This window comes from Camelus dromedarius, chromosome 10 (genome assembly GCF_036321535.1).
Source record: "Camelus dromedarius isolate mCamDro1 chromosome 10, mCamDro1.pat, whole genome shotgun sequence".
Lineage (NCBI taxonomy): Eukaryota > Metazoa > Chordata > Mammalia > Artiodactyla > Camelidae > Camelus > Camelus dromedarius.
Genome location: NC_087445.1, coordinates 41053550 through 41077051, shown reverse-complemented (window position 1 = coordinate 41077051; position 23502 = coordinate 41053550). Strand labels below are relative to the sequence as shown.

The 23502-nt window shown below is 41.8% G+C and overlaps 1 protein-coding gene and 1 long non-coding RNA gene across 2 annotated transcripts in view; one reads left to right on the top strand and one right to left on the bottom strand.

The window, feature by feature from the left end:
* LOC105087404 (uncharacterized) overlaps window positions 1-20575 on the top strand; it is a 99801-nt gene extending 79226 nt beyond the window's left edge. Inside the window, exons 13-19 of the long non-coding RNA XR_010382687.1 lie at window positions 1168-1237; window positions 4125-4217; window positions 9260-9368; window positions 10174-10258; window positions 11702-11772; window positions 18727-18835; window positions 20245-20575. This is a non-coding gene — a long non-coding RNA (uncharacterized LOC105087404). The remainder of the gene's footprint in view (window positions 1-1167; window positions 1238-4124; window positions 4218-9259; window positions 9369-10173; window positions 10259-11701; window positions 11773-18726; window positions 18836-20244) is intronic.
* The window catches only part of PCSK5 (proprotein convertase subtilisin/kexin type 5), a 413695-nt gene that overhangs the window by 60923 nt on the left and 329270 nt on the right, over window positions 1-23502 (bottom strand). The window contains exons 23-24 of the mRNA XM_031449902.2: window positions 21634-21840; window positions 20569-20637 (exon numbers count right to left, since the gene is read on the bottom strand). Of these exons, the coding sequence (XP_031305762.1) occupies window positions 20569-20637; window positions 21634-21840 (276 nt within the window). The remainder of the gene's footprint in view (window positions 1-20568; window positions 20638-21633; window positions 21841-23502) is intronic.

Here is a 23502-nt window from a genome sequence, read left to right as displayed (position 1 = left end):
CATACATTTATCTCCCTTGCTGCCTGAACAGAAACAAAACTGCTGAAAAACAAAATTTATTCCCCAACAGACATATTTTCTGGTCTTTACTTTTTGCCCAAATTGCTCATTTGTGTAAGCAAACTAGGGCTTGTGTAAACAAGTCCTGTTATCTGGAGGGGGGGAGGTGGGAATCTAAGAACCATCCTGTGTGATATGCTCTTGAAGAAGAAAAAAAGAACCTCTTACATTTTAAAAAAGATATTTTGAAAGACTCTGCCTATTCATCATCAGGAATATTTTAAAGAAGTGATGTTTTCTTTTGTGTATCTTCAAGTCGCTATAGCAACTGGATCACTCTCTCCTCATTAATCAGGAGGCACCAGCCAGAGAATCTGTCCATCCCCCTGGGTTTGGAGCCCTTGCCTCTTACTCTACCTTTTTAAAACTTCACAGATTTTGAAAATAGTTTTCTTCGCAAATGTTTCCCTTGATCTGAGAGTTTTGCTGTGTTTGGCGCCTTACTCATTCCTACACATTTTTCTCTTTGGTGTTATTTGATGGCTTCTGTGGACTACTGGGTACGTTTTCATCGCTCCGTTCTCTGTACTGCTGTGCTTTTATTTCTTGCAGCCACGGGAGGTTTTGCCAAGTCTCCAGGGTTGTGTAGTGGATTATACAATGACCCTTCCACTTCCTCTTCCTTATGTATACCGTCAGCCAGGAGTACTGGGTACAGTTAAAAGCAGAGTTTTGTTTCCTTTAATGTTCCTTCTAAGCCCCTCCTCCTCCTCCAAAGCCAGCAATTCCGTCTTGATTTTCATTAGTAACGCTTGGACCTGCTGAAACAGTGTTGAGTGAGTGATGCCCACAGTTCATGATCATTTAATGCCCTGAGGGCTTCAGTGATGGTCTTCCCCAGGATCCAGACACTCTTCTGAATACTTGGTTTACGTGCCAGTTGCTGGACGGCTCTAAACGTCATACAGAATAGGTCAGGAGAGTCTTGGAGGGCCTGTAGTTCAGAAGCTGCTAACTGGACTCTAGTTTGCACAAATGTTTGGTTGGCCAGCACAGAGTTGACCCATGCTATGTTTAAAGAAATCACAAGACTTCTCATGAAAGTCTGAATTACTCAAATTCTACCTGGAACACTGGATAGGACTGAGCAGCAAATGACTTTTCTAGGTGGTGTACCCATGAGGACCTGAGCCCCCAGCTGGCCCACCTGATTGTGGTTCCCATCTGGCATTTGCAGGTATGGAATTTAAGCCCCTTGATCTTATTCTCTTTCCACCCATCTCCCCAACTGGTACAGATAAAAAAAAACCCAAAAAAAACTGAAACCTAGACTTTTCAGGACCTGACCGAAGCCAAAAGTTAATTAGTGGTAGCTTGAGTACTAAATCCAGATTTACTGAGTACCAGCCTCCAGTGCTTCAAGATCTTTGAAGATCAAAACTACACCTTAGAGTGTTTCTTCAATAGAATGGAGTACCCAGGAGATACATTTTAAACTATAGCTGTGATTGAGAACTGTATAAATCCACACATGTGATCACCAGCAATGGGTGATGTTGCAACAACCCTTGTCACCATGGGCTTCTTGAAGAATACTCCGTAAGTTATTTAGAATAAGAACAAAGTTATTTTTCAGGTGCAGAGGAGCAGAGAACCCAGGGCCAAGCCTGTGCACGTGTCTGTGTGGGATGCCGTGGGTGAGAAGGGAGAGCGCCTCTGAGCACGTTCTCCAAAAGTGGCAGGTTTTTGAGATTTCTTAAATGTAATAGATTGACATGGGCTAGGAATTAGAAAGATGAAAGGCTGTCAGAAGCAGCACTATGAGCCCAATGCTGAGTCATTAGAAAAGGTGGTGAGAGATTAGAAAGAATTTTATGTTATTTCCTCCCCCCACCTATTAATGCAGGGTGCATGTCCTGATCTCCAGCACACAGTGGGTCTCTCCACCCTCGAGTCACATGCTAGGACCACGGTGTGTCTGTGGGGTAGGGGTGGGGGTTCCCTAAGCGTATGTGTATGTGTGTGAATGCTTCCGCAGCATGCATGTAGGTTTTGTAAGGGTGGAAAATGAATTATTGACCAAAAAATTAGTACTCTGCAGATTTTTGAGAGCTCTTTCTGCTTGTATCCATTCTGACAGAGAGCAAAAATTAATAAACAAATCCTGGTTGTTTTGATCGTGTGGTAAACAAAGTGAAAAGTTGGCCATAATAGAGAACTCAGGCGGTGGTTAATACTTAATCTCAACAGTTCATGGGGAAATGGACCCATTATCAGAATGAAGATAAACGCTTAGCACCTACCAACGCGGCAGGCTACCACTAAGACAGTATGTCTTGTAGGGGCTTTGTGGGGCTGGGGATTCTCTGCTGTAGCAGCTACAGTGGCCTTTGTGATGACACAGAGTCCCTGCCACAGCCACCCAGTCTCTGCAAAGCCAAGCCTGTCTTCCTAATGAATCTCATGTGACTGCCTTAACAGCTTTCCAGTGGCACATAGGTTTGAAAACAAGAGGGATTTCACAGTATGATTAAGTCTACACAATAACACATAAAGTAGAAAGCAGGCTGACAATTAGCTGTTGCACTTGGGGAGAGCTTGGCTCCCCCATGAAGCACCTTAGATTGGCTGTCCAGTCTGATTCTTTGGGATAATTGCTGGCCGTGTCTTCCCTTCATTTCATGTTTTATGGGCCTGATTGGTTGGTGAAAGCTCTTCCATTTTGCTTCTCCGTGGTATGGGAACATCCCGGGGCTCGTTTGCAGGGTTCACTTTGAAAAGAACTCCATTTTATAAGGCTGGCTGTTTTGCAGTCAGCTGAGATTCTGCTCTCAGACACGACAAAGATTCTGTCTCCAAGACCATTGTTCTCCCTGTCATTTCAGAGCCCTCCTGGGGCCTTCATTCATATTGGCAGGTAATAAGCTATTTTCAAGTCATGGGTAATCATAATAATTCGGCATTTTTCCTTATTAGCACCTCTAAATGGAGAAAGTTCACAGACGCTGCTCGTCTGTGCTGTCTCTTTTCTCTGGGCTTAGAGCTTTTATGCTCCAGATGGGCTATGTGGTTATTCCAAAGGGATTAAAGGAAAGAGCGACTACCAATCTTTCTAATGGTCACAAATTACTTGAATGGGATGCTCAGCATTTCTTTCTTCACTTTGCGGGAAGCCACCGAGCTGGTAGGAGAGCCATTATTATTTTCATTCCTGGTCCGTGAGACACTGTTGAATGAAACTGTCAAATGACGGGTGTACATGTGGGTGACTCCACGCATGCGGGCTTGTTGGTGATGAGAGCAACTTTTTAAAGCATGGATGCATTTTAGGAATATCCAGTATTTTCTAAAAAAAACTTGGCATTGTTGGAAGTAGAGCTCGCTTGACCACAGAAGGCTCAAAACCTTCGTCTATTATGGTGTGTGACTAGAAGGGAACAGTTTCCATAAACATACCACCGCAGACACCAGTGTTCTTTACCAACTGTATCAAAGGTGGAAGGGCTTATTTTGGAGTGAGAGTTAAATAGGCAAACATTTAGAAACACTTGGAGGTGCCTGTGATTTACCCAGTCCACCATGATCCTTCCCGTAGGTCCTTTTTTATCAATACTTATGCCTACGTGCAGTAAATACATGTAATTATTTTTTTTTTAACAGTGGACTGATTACTTCATTCATCTAACATTTTGATGACAGCCCCACCACCTTTCTGAGGAAGTGTATTTACTGTGCCTGCTACATGGACATTTTCAAGCACTGTGCTGGCACTTCGGGCTCTAAGAACTGTGGCATCTAAAACTAGCGGATTATTTGAAAATTGTGGTTTTTTTCAACCAGGATTTACATTTAATACACATAAAGGGACATTTGAAGACATTTTCTTTGTGCTAGTTTTAGAAGCTACACATTCTAAATGTCTGAAAAATGGACAGGCACGATAAGCTAGGTGTCAGATGGAATTACAGATCAGAAGAAAACATGTGACTTGAATGGGCACTGAGTGCCAGCAGTTCCTTCTCTGTACAGTATTGCAAACTTGGGTGGTTTTTCTTTTAACACTTTATGGGTACACCTCATTTTGTTGTCTTTACAGATATTCCTTTTTTTTTTTTTTTTTACAGATTGAGGGTTGTGGCAACTCTACATTGAGTGAGTCTATTGGCACCATTTTCCCTACAGCATTTCCTCACCTTCTGTCTCTGTGTCACATTTTGGTAATTCTCACATCATTTTAAACTTTTTCGTTGTTATGGTGACCTGTGTTGAGTGACCTTTGATGTTAGTATAGTAATTGTTTTGGGGCACCACAAATCATATCCATAAAAGACAGTGAACTTAATCCAGAAATGTATGAGTTCTGACTGCTCCACCGACTGGCCATTCCTCCTTCTTTCTCCCTATCCTTGGGCCTCTCTGTCCCATGAGACATAATAACATTGAAATCAGGTCAATTAATAACCCTAGAATGGCCTCTCAGTGTTCATGTGAAAGAGTCTCTCACTTTAAAGCAACAGCTAGAAGTGACGAAGCTCAGTGAGGAAGACATGTCAAAAGCTGAGCTCGGCTGAAAGCTAGACCTCTTGTGCCAAATAGTTAGCCACGTTGTGAATGCAAAGGAAACGTTCTTGAAGTAAATGAAAAGTCCTGCTCCAGTGAACACACGGAAAGTGCAACAGCTTAATTGCCGATGTGAAGAAAGTATTAGTGGTCTGCATAGAAGGTCATACCAGCCACAGCATTCCCTTAAGTCAAAGCCTAATCCAGAGCAAGGCACTAACTCTCTTCGTTCTGTGAATGCTGAGAGAGGTGAGGAAGCTGCAGAAGAAAAGTGTGAAGCTTGCAGAGGTTGGTTCATGAGAGTAAGGAAAGAAACCGTCTCCATAACAGAAGTTCAAGGCGAAGCAGCAAGGGCTGATGTAGAAGCTGCAGCACGTTATCCAGGAGATCTAGCTAAGGTAATAAATGAAGATGGCCACACTAAACAACAGGTTTTCAATGTATACATACATATATATGTGTGCTTGTGTGTGTGTGTGTGTGTGTGTGTGTGTATATATATATATATATATATATATATATATATGTTACATATATTATGTAAAATATTTTTTCCATTGTGACCCTTATCTCTAAATATTTCAGTATGTATTTCCTAAGAATAAGTACCTTCTCTTACATAACCACAGTACAGTCATCAACTTAAGGAAAAATTTGACATTAATAAATACACTTATCTACCTACCATCTATGTTCCAGTTTTTTTCATCTGACCCAGCCATGTCCAGTGGGGATCTGTTCTAGGATCACATATTGCGTTTGTCTCCTCTAATCGGGATTCCTTGGCTCATCTTTGTCGTTCGTGATACTGATACTTTTTGAAAGGCAGTAGTTCTGTTTTAATAGCATGTTTCTCATTTGGCATTTGCCTGATACTTCCTCTTGGTTGGATTCAGGTTAAGCGTGTTCAGCCAAACTACTGCATAGGTCATGTGATGTTCTTCTCAAGCTAGCCTATCCAGAAACACCCAACATCTATCCATCTGTCCCTCTTCAGTGATGTTAATTTATGCTCTTGTTTTGGCATCTCAAAAAATATCTTTGCACTTCAATCCAGCACGACACTCACCCCTTGAAGCTGGTGAACGATTCCTTTAAAACAGCTAGAAGGAAGCTATTTCCAGAGAAGCAGGAAGAGGGTTTTCAGAATTCAGAGCTCAGCATCAAGGCAGGAAGAGATTTTTGAGATAATGAAACAATATTAATAATTATGCCATTAATAATACTTGTAAGAAATGCTACCATTTATTGAGCCCTTACCATGTGCCAGGCACTTCATTATATGCTTTGATGTATTAGTCTTCTATTGCTGTCATAACAAGTTACTATAACTATAGCAGCTTAAAACCTCAGACCTACTGTTTTACAGTCCTGTAGGTTGGAATTTGGTATGAGTCTTGTGGGTCTAAACCCAGAGCTGTGGCAAAGATGGTCCTTTCTGGGGGCTCTTAGGAGAGACTCCATCTCCTTACTCCTTTGGGTTGTTGGCAGCATTCATTCAGTTACTTGCAGTTGTAGGACTGAGACCTGTTCCCTCAGTGGCTATCACCAAGGGTTGTACCCAGCTTTTTTAGAGGCCACGCATACCCCTCGGCCTTGGGGGACCCCTTCAGTGAGCCTCAAAGTCGGCAGTGATGGTTGTCTCCTAACTCATCTCTTTCTGACTGCCACTAGAAAGGTTCTCCACATTTTAGAACTCATGGGCTTAGGTTCCGCCCATCTGGATAATATGGGATAATATCCCCGTTTTAAAATCTTTAACATTAATCACATCTTCAAGGTCCCTTTTGCTGTGTAAGGCAACATACTCAGAGGGCCCAGAGATTAGGGCATGGACATCTTTGCGGGAGCCATTACTCTACCTACCATAGATGGATTTTCTCATTAACACAGTGATGTTGCAAGTTAGGTACTGAAATCGTCCCCAGTATCCGTGATGATACTGAAGTTTAGAGAAGTTAAATGAATTTCCCAGAATCACAGGATTAACTTCAGGCAGAGGGGTTTATCTAATCTGGAGGATTAAAATTTTTATTTTAGCAGCAGAATCCTTTATCGAACAGGAAAAATCAAATACATAAAAAAATCAAATACATAGAAAAAAGATGAAAGCAAAAGCTGCTCTGGCTGAATTGAGAGTAGTGGACAGTGGGGGAGGGAAGGGCTTCACAGAGTAGAGGGCAGACTGCTGGGGAGTCTGCTCGTGGATTTGTTCAGAACTTGTGCATTGAGCATCTCCACGTGGTAGGCAGGATTCTGGGTGCTGATGATACAAGAGTAAATAGAACAAAGTCCCTGACTGCCTGAAAGTTACATTTTAGTGAAGGAGGAAATAGAGCAAACAAGTTTTAAAAGGAAATGCAAAATTAAAATATATTAAAATTAAACTAGATAATTGCATGTGATCTGCCAGAATTACAATAAGGTGATTAATGTGCATATGTGTATGTGCGGGATAGGGGGAGTGGAGGTGAAGGGTCAGGGGAGGAGAAGGAGAGACAGAGAAGGACAGAGAGAGGTGGACACAGAGACAGAACCAAGGTGGGCTGGATTCTTTAGATCAGGGCTGAAGGGAAACCTCTTAGAGGTGATGTTTAAACTGCGATGTGACGACAGGAAGGAGCCAGCCAGGTTAATATCTTGAGAAGAGCATTCCAGATGGAGGAAGCAACTGCTAGTGCAGGACCTGAGAGCAAGAATGGGCTAGAAACAATCGGAACCAAGAGCCTCCAGTGTAGCCAGAGGAGGGAGGCAGGTGATAAGGTCAGGGACAGGGAGGAGACTAAAATGAGTGAGGCTCTCTTGATTAAACGCACATCTGTCACTTGTCAAGGATTTTCTACTAGTTCTAGCTTGAACCAGGCATAGAATCCCAAGTAAAGGATTGCTGGCTTCTTGGCAGAGCCAAAGCATAATGCCCCATTGGATGAGGTATCTGTTCATTGGACAGGGTGCCAATGCTTTTCCCCAGTTCCTTGCTAAGTGCCCAAGTGGCCTGTCCCATTAGTGCACACTCGGGCACATTATGTGACAGTTGGACAGTGGCTCTGGGTAACTGTCATTAACCATGCATGCCCTGGTAAAGTTAAGCAGTTACTGACTTCATAGTTCTGATTTGCGTTTTCACATTCAAGAGGGTAATTACTATACCCAGTCCTCAGGCATAATGGACAGATTTTATGTTTTGAAATCTCAGTAGGTCAGACTTCCCATTTGTAAAACTTTTCAGTTGCTCTTTTGCCGAGCACATAAAACAAATTTACTCCTGAACTGAGACCTTGTATGCCAAATTTTTATAGCCTTAAATATAATATTTTATCACTACTATAAATGGTTCTCGACTCACCTCCCACAGACCCTTCAGTGCTAAAGGCAAGAGCCTCCCTAATTCACTTGTTTCAATTCATAGAAGATTTCCAAGTTGAAGCCAGGTCATTTGGATAATATTTCAAACGTACAGGCTGCATTTCTGCTAAACATAATAAATCTGCAATTTTACAATTGGCTTGGGCAGCTAACATGATTGTGCCAGGCTTTCCAATAAACACTCCTTCAAAACAACCTCCTCTCTCTTTCCAGACTCCCCTTCAGAACTCACCCAAACGCTCGATGTCATCCCTGAGATGTTGGGGACATGGTAATATGGAGACTACCTTTTTAGGCTGATTTATTTTTCTAGCAGAAAATCCAGGTTTGTAGCAATTATTTTAGGGCATAAAATTCCATCATGATGATAAATCAAGCTGTTAGCTCTTTCTGGTCCAAATTAGAAGTTGGAGAGATGGAGGAACTTTTCTACATGTCCACCTGTGACATCTCCAAGTCAGATTACCCATGTTAGCTCTTTGGAGGTAATGCCATATTTCTCCCTGGATTTGCTCTGATCCTGGTGACCTGATTGAATGGGAACTGCTTGGGCAGAAATGCTCCTCTCCCAATGCTCTCAGGGGCCTCCTGGTCCCTGGTGGACATGGAATAAGGGACTGGGAAGTAGACATCCCTGGGTTGCTTGCTTAGTTCATACAGAATATTATTTTCTTGTCTTACCTAGCGGTGGATACTTTATAAACAGTCAAAACACACTGTTTTGATGGAAAAGATATGAAAAAAAAATTGGCTGCTACAGATGGCCATAGGCGCAGTAGGGAGGAAAAAAAGTTCGATTGACCCGGTAACATCACCAGTGAAAACATGACTGGTGTTTGGAGATGTTGACAAGGCTATCCCCCGCCTTCCAGTGCTTCAGCTTTGGGTACTTGGCCAAGGGGTGGTAAATGAGGCATGGCTCTGCCCAGACCCATCCTGAGCCTTCGGCCGTCTCTAGCTTGCTGTGCTGCTGGGTCTCCATCCTGCTTCTCATGCCCTGGGCTGGCCCACTGTGCTGGAAGACGAACTGAGGGCTGCTGGGAGGGCTGCAGCCAAGCTTTCTCCGGTGGGAGTTGCAGGGAGACTTCATGGAAAGGATGAGACTGGACTCCTACCAAATTACCCTCCTGTTGACTGTTGGAAGGCTGGAATTTCAGACTCAAGAGGTACAGAGGCAATTTACTGACACTCGTTGTTGGCCTGAGTCTTGGTTGGAGGCCCGCCTGTCGAGCAGCTGGGTATCAACATGCAGATGCTCCCACCTCATCCACCCTCAGCTTCTCTCTGTTCTGGTGTCTGCTCTGTGACTTAAATCGGTTTTTTTCCTCCTCAGCCAGTGGAGCTTGAAGCTCTTCCTACCATCTGGTAAAGGACTGTGGAATGGCTATGTGACGGTGGCCCAGGGAGATGGAGCATTGGAGGTGAGATGAGGACAGCTAACGGTAAGTACAAAAGTCACAAGTGTTTCCTGAGTGCCTACCCAGTGGCAAGTGCTATGCTAAGTGCTTCTGACCCAGTGGTAAGACCTGTGGCCTCAGGTCTATCTGCAGGCCTCTGGAGGACGGCCGGTATCACAGGAAAGAAAAAGGGTGGAAATGGAGGGAGAAGAAATTACATTTTATTTTGATACTAATAATAGGACCTCTTGGTTTCACTCCCTTAGAGAGCCCAAGATGCGGTCATTTTTCTACTTTACATGATAATCTCCAGGGCTATATTAGGAGGTAAAAGGAAGGCAACTTAAGGATGTTTTCCTTTCCAAAATAGGATGAAATTAAGAACTGAGAAGTGTCTGGGACTTGCCCAAAGATTTTCATTGTGGTGGGGAAGTGATGGAGATAGATCTTAAGATCTCAGACTCCATTTTCCACAATCCCACAGAATCAAGTCAAGATCATCCAAACTTCCAGTTACTACTGCTGGTCTCACTTTTGTTTTAAACTTAATGGACAGACATAAGCTGAGGTCTTGGTTGCTGAGGGATTTTAGAAATACCAAATATTTCACTTAAAAAAGGTAATTTGGCAACATTTTTGGTTACTCCTAAAAGCGCAAAGATCTTATTGGTTTCTAGATAGTTAGGTAAAAGGTCAAATCCACCCCCCAGCCCACCTTCCCCTGGCCCCCCGCTCACTGGAAATTTAGTGTTGCAGACACCGCAGTGCTGTCAGGAATGGCAGCTAGGCTTCTGAACCCCTCCGCCCCGTATGCTGTGCTCAGCCACACTGTGTGCTTTTGTTTAACTAGGTTTGTTTTGGAAGTAGTTGGCTCCGCGCTCTTCCTGCAAGCATACGTGATTCAGACAGCCTTGGCTTGCAGCTCAACTTCGCAGGTCAGTTACACAACAAGTAGGAGGAACTTTGATTATACTCGGCTCTGGGGGAAAATAGCGTAATAATACGGAGAGCCAAGATGATGAGCTCAGTGCTCTAGCATTGAACTTAGGATACCTTCCCACTGTGTTCTTCTCCCTCATAGCCCAAGGAATGTGAACCTGAACGTAGGAAGAGCAAAGGGAAACTGAGCAGCGTAAGAATATAACCAAGAGTGAAGCAAATGTGGCAGGTTGACCCTTACACAGTTTTCACTTACATACTCTAGGACAGTGGTGAATGAGTGCAATCTACTCTGGAAAAAGAGCAAATGTTTGAGTGTTCCGTTGGTTTGTGGCTGGGCAGTCCTAAGTTGAAATTTGCTGGAAACTTGCTGGTAATGGGGCTTTGGGCAAGTTGCATAAGCTTGGTTTTCTCATCTATAAAATGAGGATAAGGAATTTGAACAGAGAGGATTATATTGAGGAGTTGAGATCATGTTCATGAATCATGTTCTTACCTAGCTGAGCATCTCATATGGAATGGACAGTAAGTTGTAATTCCTGTGATACAACCTGTCTGCCTCTGCTTCAGTTTCCATCCTCAACAAAGTATTTGAAGTACGGTGTTGAAGTTATCTGCTTATATACCTGTCGTTAATCAACTCTGCTTGGACATTAGACTCAGTCAGAGAGTTTTGTAAAAATACTCATGCCTACCCCTCACCCCAGACCAATTAAATCAGAAACCTTGAAAGTGGGTCCCAGTGCTGCATTTCCCCATCCCCCTGGGTGAGTTTCACGTGCACCCAGGGCTGAGAATCACCACCTTTCCATTCCCTCGGGAGCCCTATGAGAGCAGAGAACATGTTTATTCACTCGACTGTCCCAGGCTTAGCCTGATAGAGATGCTCAGTAAATATTTCTTGAACTAAATTCTAAAACAGTTAGAGAAAAAGTTGTCCAAATTCCCAAGACTGGTCTCATGTGGGCACATTTCTTGGGCTGCAGATAAAGGCAAGAGATAGCACCGTATTATTATTCTCACAACACGGATTTGAAAGAGCAGGGTCAAGAAAGATCAAAGTCCGTTCAGCTGACAGTTTACCTATCATGTCATTTATTACTGGTCCTCTTTTGACTCTTCTGTTGCCAAGGGATCAGAGAAGGGAGATAGCAGAATACTTTGAGAAACTCCATCAGTTGGGGGAAAAAAATAGCAACTTCTTCAGAAGAGTTTTTTGGAGAGAAGGAGAAAGGCAGACACTGCCAAGGTAAGGTACTGGATAAGATCTGAGCAGCAGAAAAGAGAAATCAGCAAAACACAGTGGGTGTGTGTTTGGGGCTAGTTCATGTACAAACTTACAAGGTCAAACCTCAGTGTATGCCAGGGACAGTCTCAGTCGTTACCACGTGAAAATGTCTTTAGGGTGTTCACAGCATTAGTTTCTCTCTCTTTTGCAGGCACACGGCAAGTTTGCGTTTCCTCATTCTGTGATCGCTGGCAGAACCGTATGACTTGCTTTGGCCAAAAGGTATGTGAGCAAGTGTCCATCCTGGGGAAACCTTTAAGAGCCAGTGTACTTTGCTTCTGCTACAACAAGGTAATAGCTGCTCCATCAACCTGGGTCCTGGACTGAGGACCACACAGAGCAGAGTTCTCAGCTGACCCACAATGGAAAGGTGGCATGAGTGAGAAACAAATCTTTGTTGTTTTAAGTTCTTGAAATCTGAGGGTTGTCTGTTATCACAGCACAACCGTATCATAGTGCATACTGAGGACAAAGAGCTTCACAGCCAACTATTTCCTCTATGAAAAGAGTGAAGTTATGCACAAGATTGCTTGAAATTGACAGCTTAATCCCTCTGTCACTTCCCAGATGCATAAAATTGATCAAGTTTCAACACTTCTCTGATCCTCAGTTTCTCCATCTGTTAAAGTCACTGGATTATAGCTGAGAAAGCACTCATCTCCGTTAAGTGTTTAGCAGAGTGCCTGGCGAGTGAAGATGCTAGATGAACATTAGGTTATACAGTCCTGTCATTGGTGGAAGAAATGATGGGAAAGCAGAAAGCAGAGAAGTATGCAATAAATACTTGCTAAGTGAATTAATCTAGAAAGCCAGGATAAATAAGGGACCACGGAACTGCAAATTTTGTCTGCAAATTCTTCCAACACTGTGCTCTCTTTTCTTAAAGTTTCTTTCCTTCTAACCCCCCACCTTTGAAATATGGTATCATTTAGAAAATGAGGGGAGAGGGAGGCTCTAATAAATGAAAAATATGCATCTTGAACTGCCCTTCCCCATCTGTCTGTGGAAACAATGGTGGCGAGCCACCTGGGTCATGCACTAAGGTTGGCTGGACAGTGAGTGATGCAGTAGGTCACCGGAAGTTCCTTTATGAATGTCAGGTTTCACTTTCACAATCAGCAACTTCTTTCTAATTTAAAGGAGACACCAGGCTAGTATACATTTTATTCTGCAGTGCCTTTGATTTGGGAGGCACTGAAACTGTTTGAGACTGTTCTTGTTCCCCTGAAAGTTTGTGGAAGAGGTCCAAAGGGAGAGCTGGATAAAAATAAAATAGTGATCTGTGACTACCAGATTTGATTGGAAAAACCCTGTATGTCTGCTCTGTTGGAAAACTAAAATAGGAACTTGATGTCTCAGATGTCTTGGTATTTTTCCTTCTGTAAGCAAGATCTCATTCCTTAATAGAAAATAGAGAAGCAAAAGTAAATGAGGTTGGTTCTCTAATTCCTGAATCTGAAGCTTGAATTTAATAACATGGGTCAGGGTGGAGAGAGCTCACCTCATATTCACATGGAAAAAAGAGAAGTGTCTCTTGCCAGTCATACCCTTATGATGGGATCCACTTTCCAGAAAGCAAAAGAGTTCCTATGAAAGTGAATGAAACTGAAGGCAGGCAAAGTGGCAGCGAGGAGTCCCGGGGTAGCTGAAAATGTGCCCACCTACTCTCCGTACAGCTGCTACAGAGATGTCCCTATCTGCTCTGCCCCATCTCAGAACATTCTAGATACAGATCCTAAAGGCTGGGGAAGGGCAGTTCAAGATGCATATTTCAGGTGAGCAGTGACCCTAGATCGATTTGCATGGCTATTAGGAACAGCTTTTCTCTTGGGTAAATTCAGTTATGTCATCTGGGCATGAAGTTGTAGCCAAAGTACAATAGCTGTGGTGTGTAGAGCTGAGGAGAGGGGCAGATATGAGGCTTTCTTTTACCTTCTTATTATTCATAAAGCATGATACTCTTTGCTGTAGAATTAGAAGAGAAGAACATCAGGTGTGTGGATAGAATAGTCGTAAGACACATGGGCATTGGTCTTGGGCTATCCAGAATCCAGTCCTGGTCCTAATGCTTAACCAGTCTCCTTACCTTATGTAAGTTGCTGCACTGTTCTGAGCTTAATTTCTTCATCCAAAACATGAGAACAATAATTATGTTTACTTCTTAGAGTTAAGTGAAGTAATAACATGAGTAAATGTTCAAAAAGTGCTAGCAATTAGGTTACTGTTATGGTTTTACGTAGTGATGGGAAAGAGGGGCATTGGTAGGTCCATTGTAACATTATATCTTTTAAAAGTCAGATTTATTGAAATATAGTTTTCACAGTGTATCATTTGCGCTTTGTAGGTGTGCAGTTCTATGAATTTTGACCAGTCCACAGTCATGTGATTACCCCAGTTAATCAAGATACAGGACGTTTCCAACACCTCACATAGCTCCCTCATGCCCCTTATTATTATGGAGATGTGATCGTTATGAACTGAAGTCCATAATGGATTCAGATTTCTCTAGATCTTACCTATTGTCTTTCTCCTGTCCACTATCCCACCTAGGATGCCACACTATACTTAGCTCTCATGTTCCCTTCGGCTCCTCTTGACTGTGACAGTTTCTCGGACTTGGCTTGTTTAGTTTTGAGATATTTTATAATATATCTCTCTATTGGAATTTCTGATGTTTTTTTCATGGTTAGATGGGGGTTATGGGTTGGGGGTGGAAGACCATAGAGGCAAAGTGCCATCCTGATACCATGATATCAAGGATTCATGCCATAAATATGATCTGTCACTGTCGATGTTGCCTGGTAGTGCTTGTCAGGTTTTTCCACGGTGAGGTTCTCTCTTCCTACCTTTCATACAGTACTCTGGGGAGGAAGTCACCATGTGCAGCCTACACTAAGGAGTAGGGAGTTACGCTCCACTTCCTGGAGGGAAGAGTGCTGAATAAGTTATCTGGAATTATTTTGCACCAAAGATTTGTCTCCTCTCCCCTATTTATGTATTTATCCAGCCATTTATTTATATCTGTATGAATTCATGGATTTTTATTTTGTACTTCGGGTTACAAGACAATGCTGTTTTCTTTATATTGTTGCTCGTATTTGTTCCTGCTCTGGCTGTTGGGAGCACTTTCTTTTGTCTCCTGTGTCCCCTTGCTGTACCTCCATCACTGTGGATTGTTTTTCTTTGAACACTCTTAACTTTCTGTCACTACAAGATGCTGCAGCTCATCTTGTATATTTCCTGTCCTGGTTCCAGCATCAGTCAGTTCTCCAAGGAGCCTTGGTATCTTTATTGGAGAATGGTATTAGGAATCAAGATCTGGGCACTAGGTGTGCTTATTGCTATTGGGGTGTTTCTTCTGGGCCCTCTTGGCTGACAGAGCACAAAGTTTTTTCCCTCCAACTTAAAAAAAATTTCTTTTAACCTACAAAAAGCCTGAAGTAGTACAATGAACAACTTTGTGTGCTTCACCTAGATTCTTTTTTCTGCCGAACCATTTGAAAATAAGTTGTAGACATCATGACATTTCATCCCTATATACTTTTTCATGCACCTTCTAAGCAAAAGACCTACTCCTACTTAGTACAACACAATTGCCACATTCGAGACAACAGTAATTCAGTAGTATTATCCAATTACATTCAGGTATTCCTACTGTTCCCAAAGTATCTTTTATAGCTTAAAAAAAATCCAGAGTCTAATAAATATCTATCCATTTTCTTGGTTAGTTTATCTCCTTATTCTCTTTTACTTAACTCCCTTACTTAATTTTCTAAAATTACATTGAATTGTTTTTAAGAGTACAGGTCAGTTATCTTATAGATATCCTGTATTCTGAATTTATCTTATAGTTACCTTCAGGCCAAATAAGGATTTTCAACCTCCGCATTAACATTTTGGGCTGGATAATTCTTTGTTGTATGGGGCTGTCCTGTGTGTTATACAGAATGTCCAGGAACATCCTTGGCCTCTGCCCACAAGGTGTAAGTAACAGCTCCCCAATCGTGAGGATCTAAAATGTCCCAAAACACTGACAAATGTCCCCTGAGGTCATAGTCACCTCCAGTTGAGAATGGTTGGTCCAGCACTTTTGTTGAGGCTACTAGGTGAGGTTGTATACTTGTTAATGTATCACATCAGGAAACACGTGATGTCAGGTTGTATGGAACTAATCATGGTGGTGCTAACTTGGTTAAGTTGGTAACCAGCAAAACTCTCCGTTGTAATTAACTAGTGATTATGGAAATATTTTGAGTCTGTGTGATTATCCTGTTCCTGAACAATTTTTCACCTGATGATTTTAGCATCCACTGATGGTTCTCCCTTGAGTCCATACACTAGGGGATGAGAAATGATGATTTTATAATTATTTCCTGGCCCGTATACCAGGTGACATTTTCCTATAAAGAAGAGCTTTCTCCTTTATTCTGTTATTCTCCTCTCTTCCTTTCTCTCTTCTTTAAATACCATTCTTGAGGCATGAATTATTTTTATTAATTTAATTGTAATTATCATCATTTTTTTGATGCTTAAATTGTCCCATATTGGCCAGTGGGATCCCATTCACACTAATTACTGCGTCATTTGTTAAGAATATGTAACCTACTTTCATGATTCAGATCAAAACTATGTAAAAAGTTGTATCTTGAGAAGTCTCACTCCCATTCCCTTGACCTTTTTTTCTACAGGTAAGCATTTAAATTAGTTTCTGATTTATCTTTTCTGTGTTTCTTACTTAAACATAAGTAAAAATGTATATATACACACGTATATTTTATTTCACTATCTTTTCTTACCAAAAAGGTAGCATACAGTGTACATGTTTTTTGCACCTTGCCTTCTGCTTAATGGTGTATCATAAAATCACTGTCAGTTCCTATAGACCTTTGCTGTTTTATGGCTGCACTGTACTCCATTCTGTAAGTGTACCTTAGTTGATTCAGTGAGTTTCTTTCACAAAAAGGCATCTGGGCTGTTTAAAATAGTTTACACCACAAATAATGCCACAAAGAGTAACATTGTAAATATGCTGTTTTGAATTTGTGAATGCATATCCTCAGGATAAATTCCTAGAGGGGTGTCGTCAGGTCGGAGGATAAATGTATATGAAACTGTGTTGTATCGCACCAAGTTTCCTTCCACAGTGGTTGTACCACTTTGTCTTCCCATCAGTAATAAATACGAGTGTTTGGTTTCTTACAGCCTTGCCGTACAGTATGTTGTAAGCTTTTGAAATTTTGCCAATCTGATAGGTGAGATATAATATGTTGCAGTAGTTTTAATTTGCATTCCCCATGTGATGAGCAGTTAAGCATCTTTTCTTAGGCTTAAGGGCCATTTGTTTCTGTGATTTTAAAAACCTGTCTTTCTTTATAACTTCCTGGCTCTTACCTTAGATCAGGCTCCTGTTTCTTCATACCAGTGTTTCTGAAAGAGTCTTCTAGCTGGTTTCCCTGCCTACAACCTCGCTGCCTTTCAGTTACCCGGAACACAGTTAACATAGTTACCAAATTTTAAAACAACTCTTCCAGAAACACTTTTTTTCTATAAGAACCTTCAATTATTCCCTTTTAGCTACAGAGAACTTTTAAACTCATGAGTCCAGAATTCAAGTTACGATTTGCAACCACTTCTCCAAACTTCTCTTCGCCTTTTCCCTTGTATTTATATTCTTATGTTTATTTTTTCTGCAAAATTGGTACACTCAGTGTCCTAAGATCCATGGCAGAAATTCTTCCCTCCAAGCCCTTTTTCCTGCTATTGTCCAGGTCCAAAGCCCCTCCACAGTGCAGCCCTGCCCTCTTCTCTGTCTACACTCCATGGAAACTAAGGCTTATCTCAAGTTCCATTTTCTTGGAAGCCTTCCTTGATCATTTCTATGCCTAGGGGTTCTCCCCTTTTCTAAATTCATTTGGTATGTATATTTACCCCCTTATTTGGCACTTAATTTAAATGGCCTCTTTTTTTTTTTTTTTGCAGTTACTTAAAATTTTCAGATTTGTATATATTTTCTGCCAAGAACTGTCACTGTGTTAGTAGGCAAATATTAATCAGTTTTCATCATCCATTTCTGAGCCAAGATAAAGGCATATGAACCTCTATTTTATTGGTAAGATAATGAAGGAAAGAGATCTTATGCAGTTTGATTAAAATCAGTCATTAAGTCAATGGTGATGATGTAGGTATGGGCCCCAAATCTTAGGTTATAGTCAAGTATCATACCTATTACCACACTCCCTAAATTGAAACAAAAAGGGTGCCTTAAAATATTAGGTAACAATAATTCCATTTGTTTACCCTCTCAATTAATGAAGAAATATAATTTAGAACACTTAGATTCATCTTAATTAAAATTTCCATTCAAGATACTGGTTAGAGAGACAAAGTATTTGGCATCAAATCCTCTTGGAACAAAATGGTATTACGTAAAATCCTATCTGTTTGTTTTCATGCTGTTAAAAGGCCCATAAACAATGTTTGATTAGAGAAAACATCATATCTAAATCCCTGTGTATCCTGAGCCATGCATCTCTGCTTTGAATTTGGGCAACCCTCCAATTCAACAGACATGTGTAAATTTATTGTGCACTTACTATATCCCAAGCCTGCTGATAGTTCTTGTGGGAGCAGAGTGTGCTTAAATCACAGAGCTTGTTCTCAGGAAGTTTACTGGCTAAGCAGAAAGATGTGTACACACCAAATATTACACAAATCAGCTGTAAAAAGTCTTATCCCTGGCCCACAAATAAGGGGAAAAAAGAAAAAGAGAATTAATTCTGTTGGAAAGATTAACAGAGTTTTCAGAAGTAAGGTGATAATTGGTTTCAGCCAAGGCAATCCAAAAATAAACATATAGAGGCTTTAAGAGACATTTCGAATTTAAAATCAGAAATTACCAGCATTTAGAATGTTCCAAGTCATCCTCTCCTGTAATCACACTGCTATGTACCTGTTTCTACTCGGGCAGGTTGATTTATAAGAGATTTGCTTCCAGATCTGTCACTGTGGCAGTGGAGAGGGCCTAACAGCAGAATCACAGTCATACCACCTTTGACTCCCCAGTGCCGAGGCCAGCACCCTGCACATAGTACACAATTAAAGTTTCTTAAAGCATGGGCTATTTCAATAGCACTTTGTACAGAGTCAGTCAACTGTATAATTTATGTCTTTTTGCAGGTTGATTCTTTGGGATTTTGCGTCCCCAGACGGCTGGGGTCTGCTATGGAGTTCGTTTTCCAGGGGCTACAGCTCAGTCTCATCTTTAGCCACATTTGCTGGGGGAGAGGTGGGTACAGTGCAGATCATGGTGTCCCTGTGCCTGCCCCTATGCCAAGGTTCTCACCGGTCCTGAATGAGGCCACACACATTCATCCACCCCTTTAAACCTGAGAGCCAGAATCATAGGTTGGAGATTTTACAGACACACCCCCCCCTCCATGAGGCACAAAGATGTTAGCGTGGACACATGACACACAATAGCAAATGTGCCAAATGAAACCACAGAAATTAGCTGGGATGTAAAACCTAATAGCAAATACGTTTTGAAATGGATAAAAAGTGAAACCAAGGTAGTAAAACCCTTAATCTTGCTCCCTGCAAGAAAGGCTACCTCCTGTCTCTTCACAAGAGACCCTGGAATTTGCTCATCTTTTAAAGCTTGGCACTCTTATTGCTTATGTTTAGATTTACTTTTGCTCCCCAGAAAATTAGTATTTTATCCTTTAATCTCTGACTCTAATAAATGTTATCCCCTTGTTAAGTGTGTCCTATTATTGTATTTTAGTTTCCAGTAATATATGCCCCAATTCATAGTAGAAGATAATGGGGGAATGGTATTCCAGTTCCTAAAAACTCTTGTTTTGTAGTTAAATGTATTATAGAAAATATCTCTTTCCATTTAAGGCAGAGGGATGGTGATTGCCTTCAGAAGGCATCAGATAAATTATAACTCATGTATAGTATTTAAGAATTAAGGAACTCTATTAGACAAAGTCAGCAAAATGTCTACTTAATCCTGGCACCATTTGAGTCCTTCATGAAGCTTTGGCTTCACTGGCAGTTTGTTGGAAATGCAAATTCTCAGGCCCCACCCTAGACCCGTGAATCAAAACCTGCATTTTAGCAAGTCTCCTGTGTTGTGGGTATGCACATTGAAGTTTTGGAAGTATAAGTTAACCAGTCCTAGGGTTTCATGGAAACTCCATGAAGAGAGATTATCCCATGCATCTTTAATTGAGGTTGGGTTTCCTATCAAAGATCCGTAGACCCAAGTGCTAATTATTTCAATATCTGGCCTAAATTTACATTAAGATATAGCCTTGGGATTTGGTGGCCTCTTCATTTTTCATTTTATGTCCAACCAGTGGTGCTGTTTGGTGCACACTAGTCTCACTAACCTCTCCCCAGTAGAACCAGGTGTGCGTGGACAGAAAGGAGAGGCCAATGATTTGAACTAGAGAATTACATGGAAGACTGGCAAGTGCTTTGCATTGTATGCTGGGGATTACAAACTCTACTGACTCCATGTTGCTTTCTTCTCAAAGGATTGTCTTAGGCTCCAAGCAGTAGGGTCATTTTTGCAAAGGAAAATTTTCAGACTCCTGATAAGCTCTTGTGTTTCATATACTGAGTGAGTTATTAGAGTCATTATGCATTTCTTTGAGTTTATTCCTCTCCCACTGTTATTCCTTTCAGAATTGTTACTTTGAGAAGCTAAGCAGAGGCTGAGTCCCAGGCACCTTGAAACATGGTTGCGGCAGGAATCCTGTCAACTAGCTAACAACCAGTATCCTATCCTAAACTTGAGTTTCATGAAGATTAAGTGACCTATCCGTTGCCTCCAGAAGGAGCATCTTTCACTGCAACCCTGTTTGCATGGGAGTGAGCCTGTTTAATGGATGTTGATGGTGACAGTGATGACAACAACGACAAGAGTCCCTGTTGAAGGAATGACGGGATGAGGATATGTGAAAAAGGACACAGTTGTTTCAACTCTAAGCAAAAAGGAAGCTTACATACCCAGGCTGCATGCCAGGCACCCTTCTTCACAAGGCACACATTCTTCGTAGTCTGGGTCTTGGACTTCACCTGCACAGCAAGAGGAGTAAAACACACTTTCATTTTCACTGAGCGAAGATACATTAATTGCTATAAAAATATGTTGGTGTGTAGCTTATTTTCAAGCAAATTATAGAGCAGTTATGAAACCCAAAAGCATTCTTGAAGATGTATGTGTCGCCCATTTGAAATCAAGTTGGTAAGTTTTATTTGTTAAAGAAATAAGTTTTGTCTCTGGGAACATAGTTGGGTATGTAAGTGATGAGGCTCCCCCTATATCTGTTGTCCTAAATACTTTTTCTTAAAGTTTAAAATTCTACACTACATTAGTAAGCATTAAGAGAAAAAAAGATTGTGGTCTTAATTATTATAGAAACATCCTGGAGCTCCTTCAGCACTGGACCAGGTGTAATTCTTACACAGAGCAGAGAAAGCCTTGCAGCGTATTTACATGGACGAGAACAAAGACTCTAAGTGCTGTCTTTAAATCTCCCTCTTCCCGTATGAGATAAGGAATTGGGCAACAAAAATAACACAGACCATTCACAGAATATTTTAATATTTCCAAGAAATTTTAGGTAGGCTGGTTCTCACTGGCTTCTCCCAGCAAGCAAGCACAGAGCCCTTTCACAAATGAAGACACCAAGGTGTGGAGAAATTAGATGGATTTTGCCCAGTGTCTCATAACTTGTCATTGGGAAGGAGAAAATTGTTGGCCAGGATTTTTGGATTCTAATTGAGTTTTCTCGCCACTATACCCTTCCCACAAGCCGTCCACTCGAGATCACTTTCCATATGATTAGCTGCATTCCTTTGTCCTGGACTGTGAGTGAGGAAAGGCAGAGAAAAGGCGTGTGGGGAAAGAGAGAGGGGCAGCTATCACTGTCCCCACCTGACGTGTAGAGTCACGCAAAGTCATCCCAGTCACCAGTGCTAACACCAGGAGGACAATTCAGGTCTCTGGGACATTCAGGGGTATGGCTCCACTTGCCACCTCCTGGGACACTGGCCCTACAGCAGCCTTACCTTGTCCACACTCTAACTTCTGGCAGCTGTGGTTGGTGGGCACCAGGAAGTAGCCACCCATGCATCGTGTGCAGATGTGTGCGCTGTGACAGAGCTCACAGTTGTCCGGGCAAGGCTGGCAGGTGTGCCCGTCGGCAGGGTAGTGACCTGTGGGGCAGCTCTCCCGACACTCCCCCCAGTAGAGGAAGCGCTCTCGGCCATGCTCATCTAAACAGATAGAAATGAGGAGAATGAAAGGGAGGAGTATGTGTAGAATTAACCATGTAGATAACATAACTGAAGACATTTTATTTAAAATATGTAGAGATGTATGTATATGTATAACTGAATTGCTTTGCTGTACACCTGAAACTAACATCATAAATGGACTAACTTCAATAAAAAATAAGAATTTTTTTTTAAATAAAATAAAAAGGTTATGACCAAGTGCTTTTGCTCCTAGGGGACCAGGAAGATAAGAATGGATTGAATGAAAAGAGCAGTATCTTTGTACTGGAAGTTGAAAAGTTTTCCTCCAGCTCCTTTTGGCACCTGTGGAAGCTCAAAGACTTGGGGGCTTTAGAGATCCCATTAGAATAAACAAAGGCTTGATGATAGACACGTTTCTGTGACAGTACAGTCTTTGAGAATGAGTTTGAATTCTGTGATCAGAATCACGCGCTTGTGTTAACTGTCTCAGGTCTGAATTTTTGCCCAGCTACCAATTCCTGTAATGACAGCCTATTGAAGTGCTTGACCAAGCACACCTCCTTGGCCCCTTTCCATGAATTCCTGGAGGTTCCTGAGCATCTTTCAACGTTGGGCTCTACCAGGAAAGAATAAGCAGTACCCCCAGTAGGAGGCTGCGGGAATTTGTTCCTACAGGGGACCCAGTGTTGCTACTGGAGGGAATGGACAATTCTAATCGATTATAAATGATCATAATTAATCAGAAAGGATTCTAATCCGTTCTAATCATACACATACTACACACACACAAGATTAATGTAGATGCACCCAGACTTTGCACCCACTATCTTTCTGGAGTTTTTGCTTGTGCTGAGTGGACTGAGGGCATCCATCTTCTCTGAATCAGGTCTCCCATGTGCCCCTGCCTCTGAAGAACAGCTGATCTGTGTTACCCAAAATAACTGGGTCCAGCGTTCACTCATCACATGATCTACCACACGAAGATCCAGAACCAGTGATCTTCAAGATTCAAGGCTGTTGATTTTGTGGATAAAGATAGCATGAACCCCATATTACAAGTGCAAAATCCAAAGGTCAGTGTAATAGTGGATTGAACCATATGCAATGGCCAACATCTGGCTATTTTTTACCCGTAATCTCGGCACTTTCAAAAGGTTTAACCTAATGTTTGTATTTAATTAAAGCCCTATTTCAAATACAATTTAAAAATCACACGCTTGGATTATGGACTCTAAAGCTACCATTTTTCTGATGGTGATTTCATGCCAGAAGTCGGCTGGTCTCCTTGAGACAAAGAAAATCAAGAGTCCAAAGAGGTGGCAGAAAAATTGTTCACAGTCTCCAAGTTAGACTTAGAACAGCGTTGTGGAGCACAAAACCCCAATTTGATGGAACCTGGAATCTCAAGAGACCAGAAAAAGGTCAACCTTCCAGCTTATGTTCTTCTCAGGCATGCTGAGGAACCCTAGAAAACCCCATTTCCACCAGGACTCATCGAGAAAGCGCCTGTTTTTCAGAGGATCAGACTTCTCTCGTGTAGTTAGGAAGATGTGTGGGAGAGCAGGGAAAATCCTACCTTCCATCCAGCAGTTGCTACACATCCTCCACCCCTTCACGTGATATCAACTCAGGGTCCAGCAGCCTGGGGGCAGCCTGGCGTCTGGTGAGTTCTAGATACGT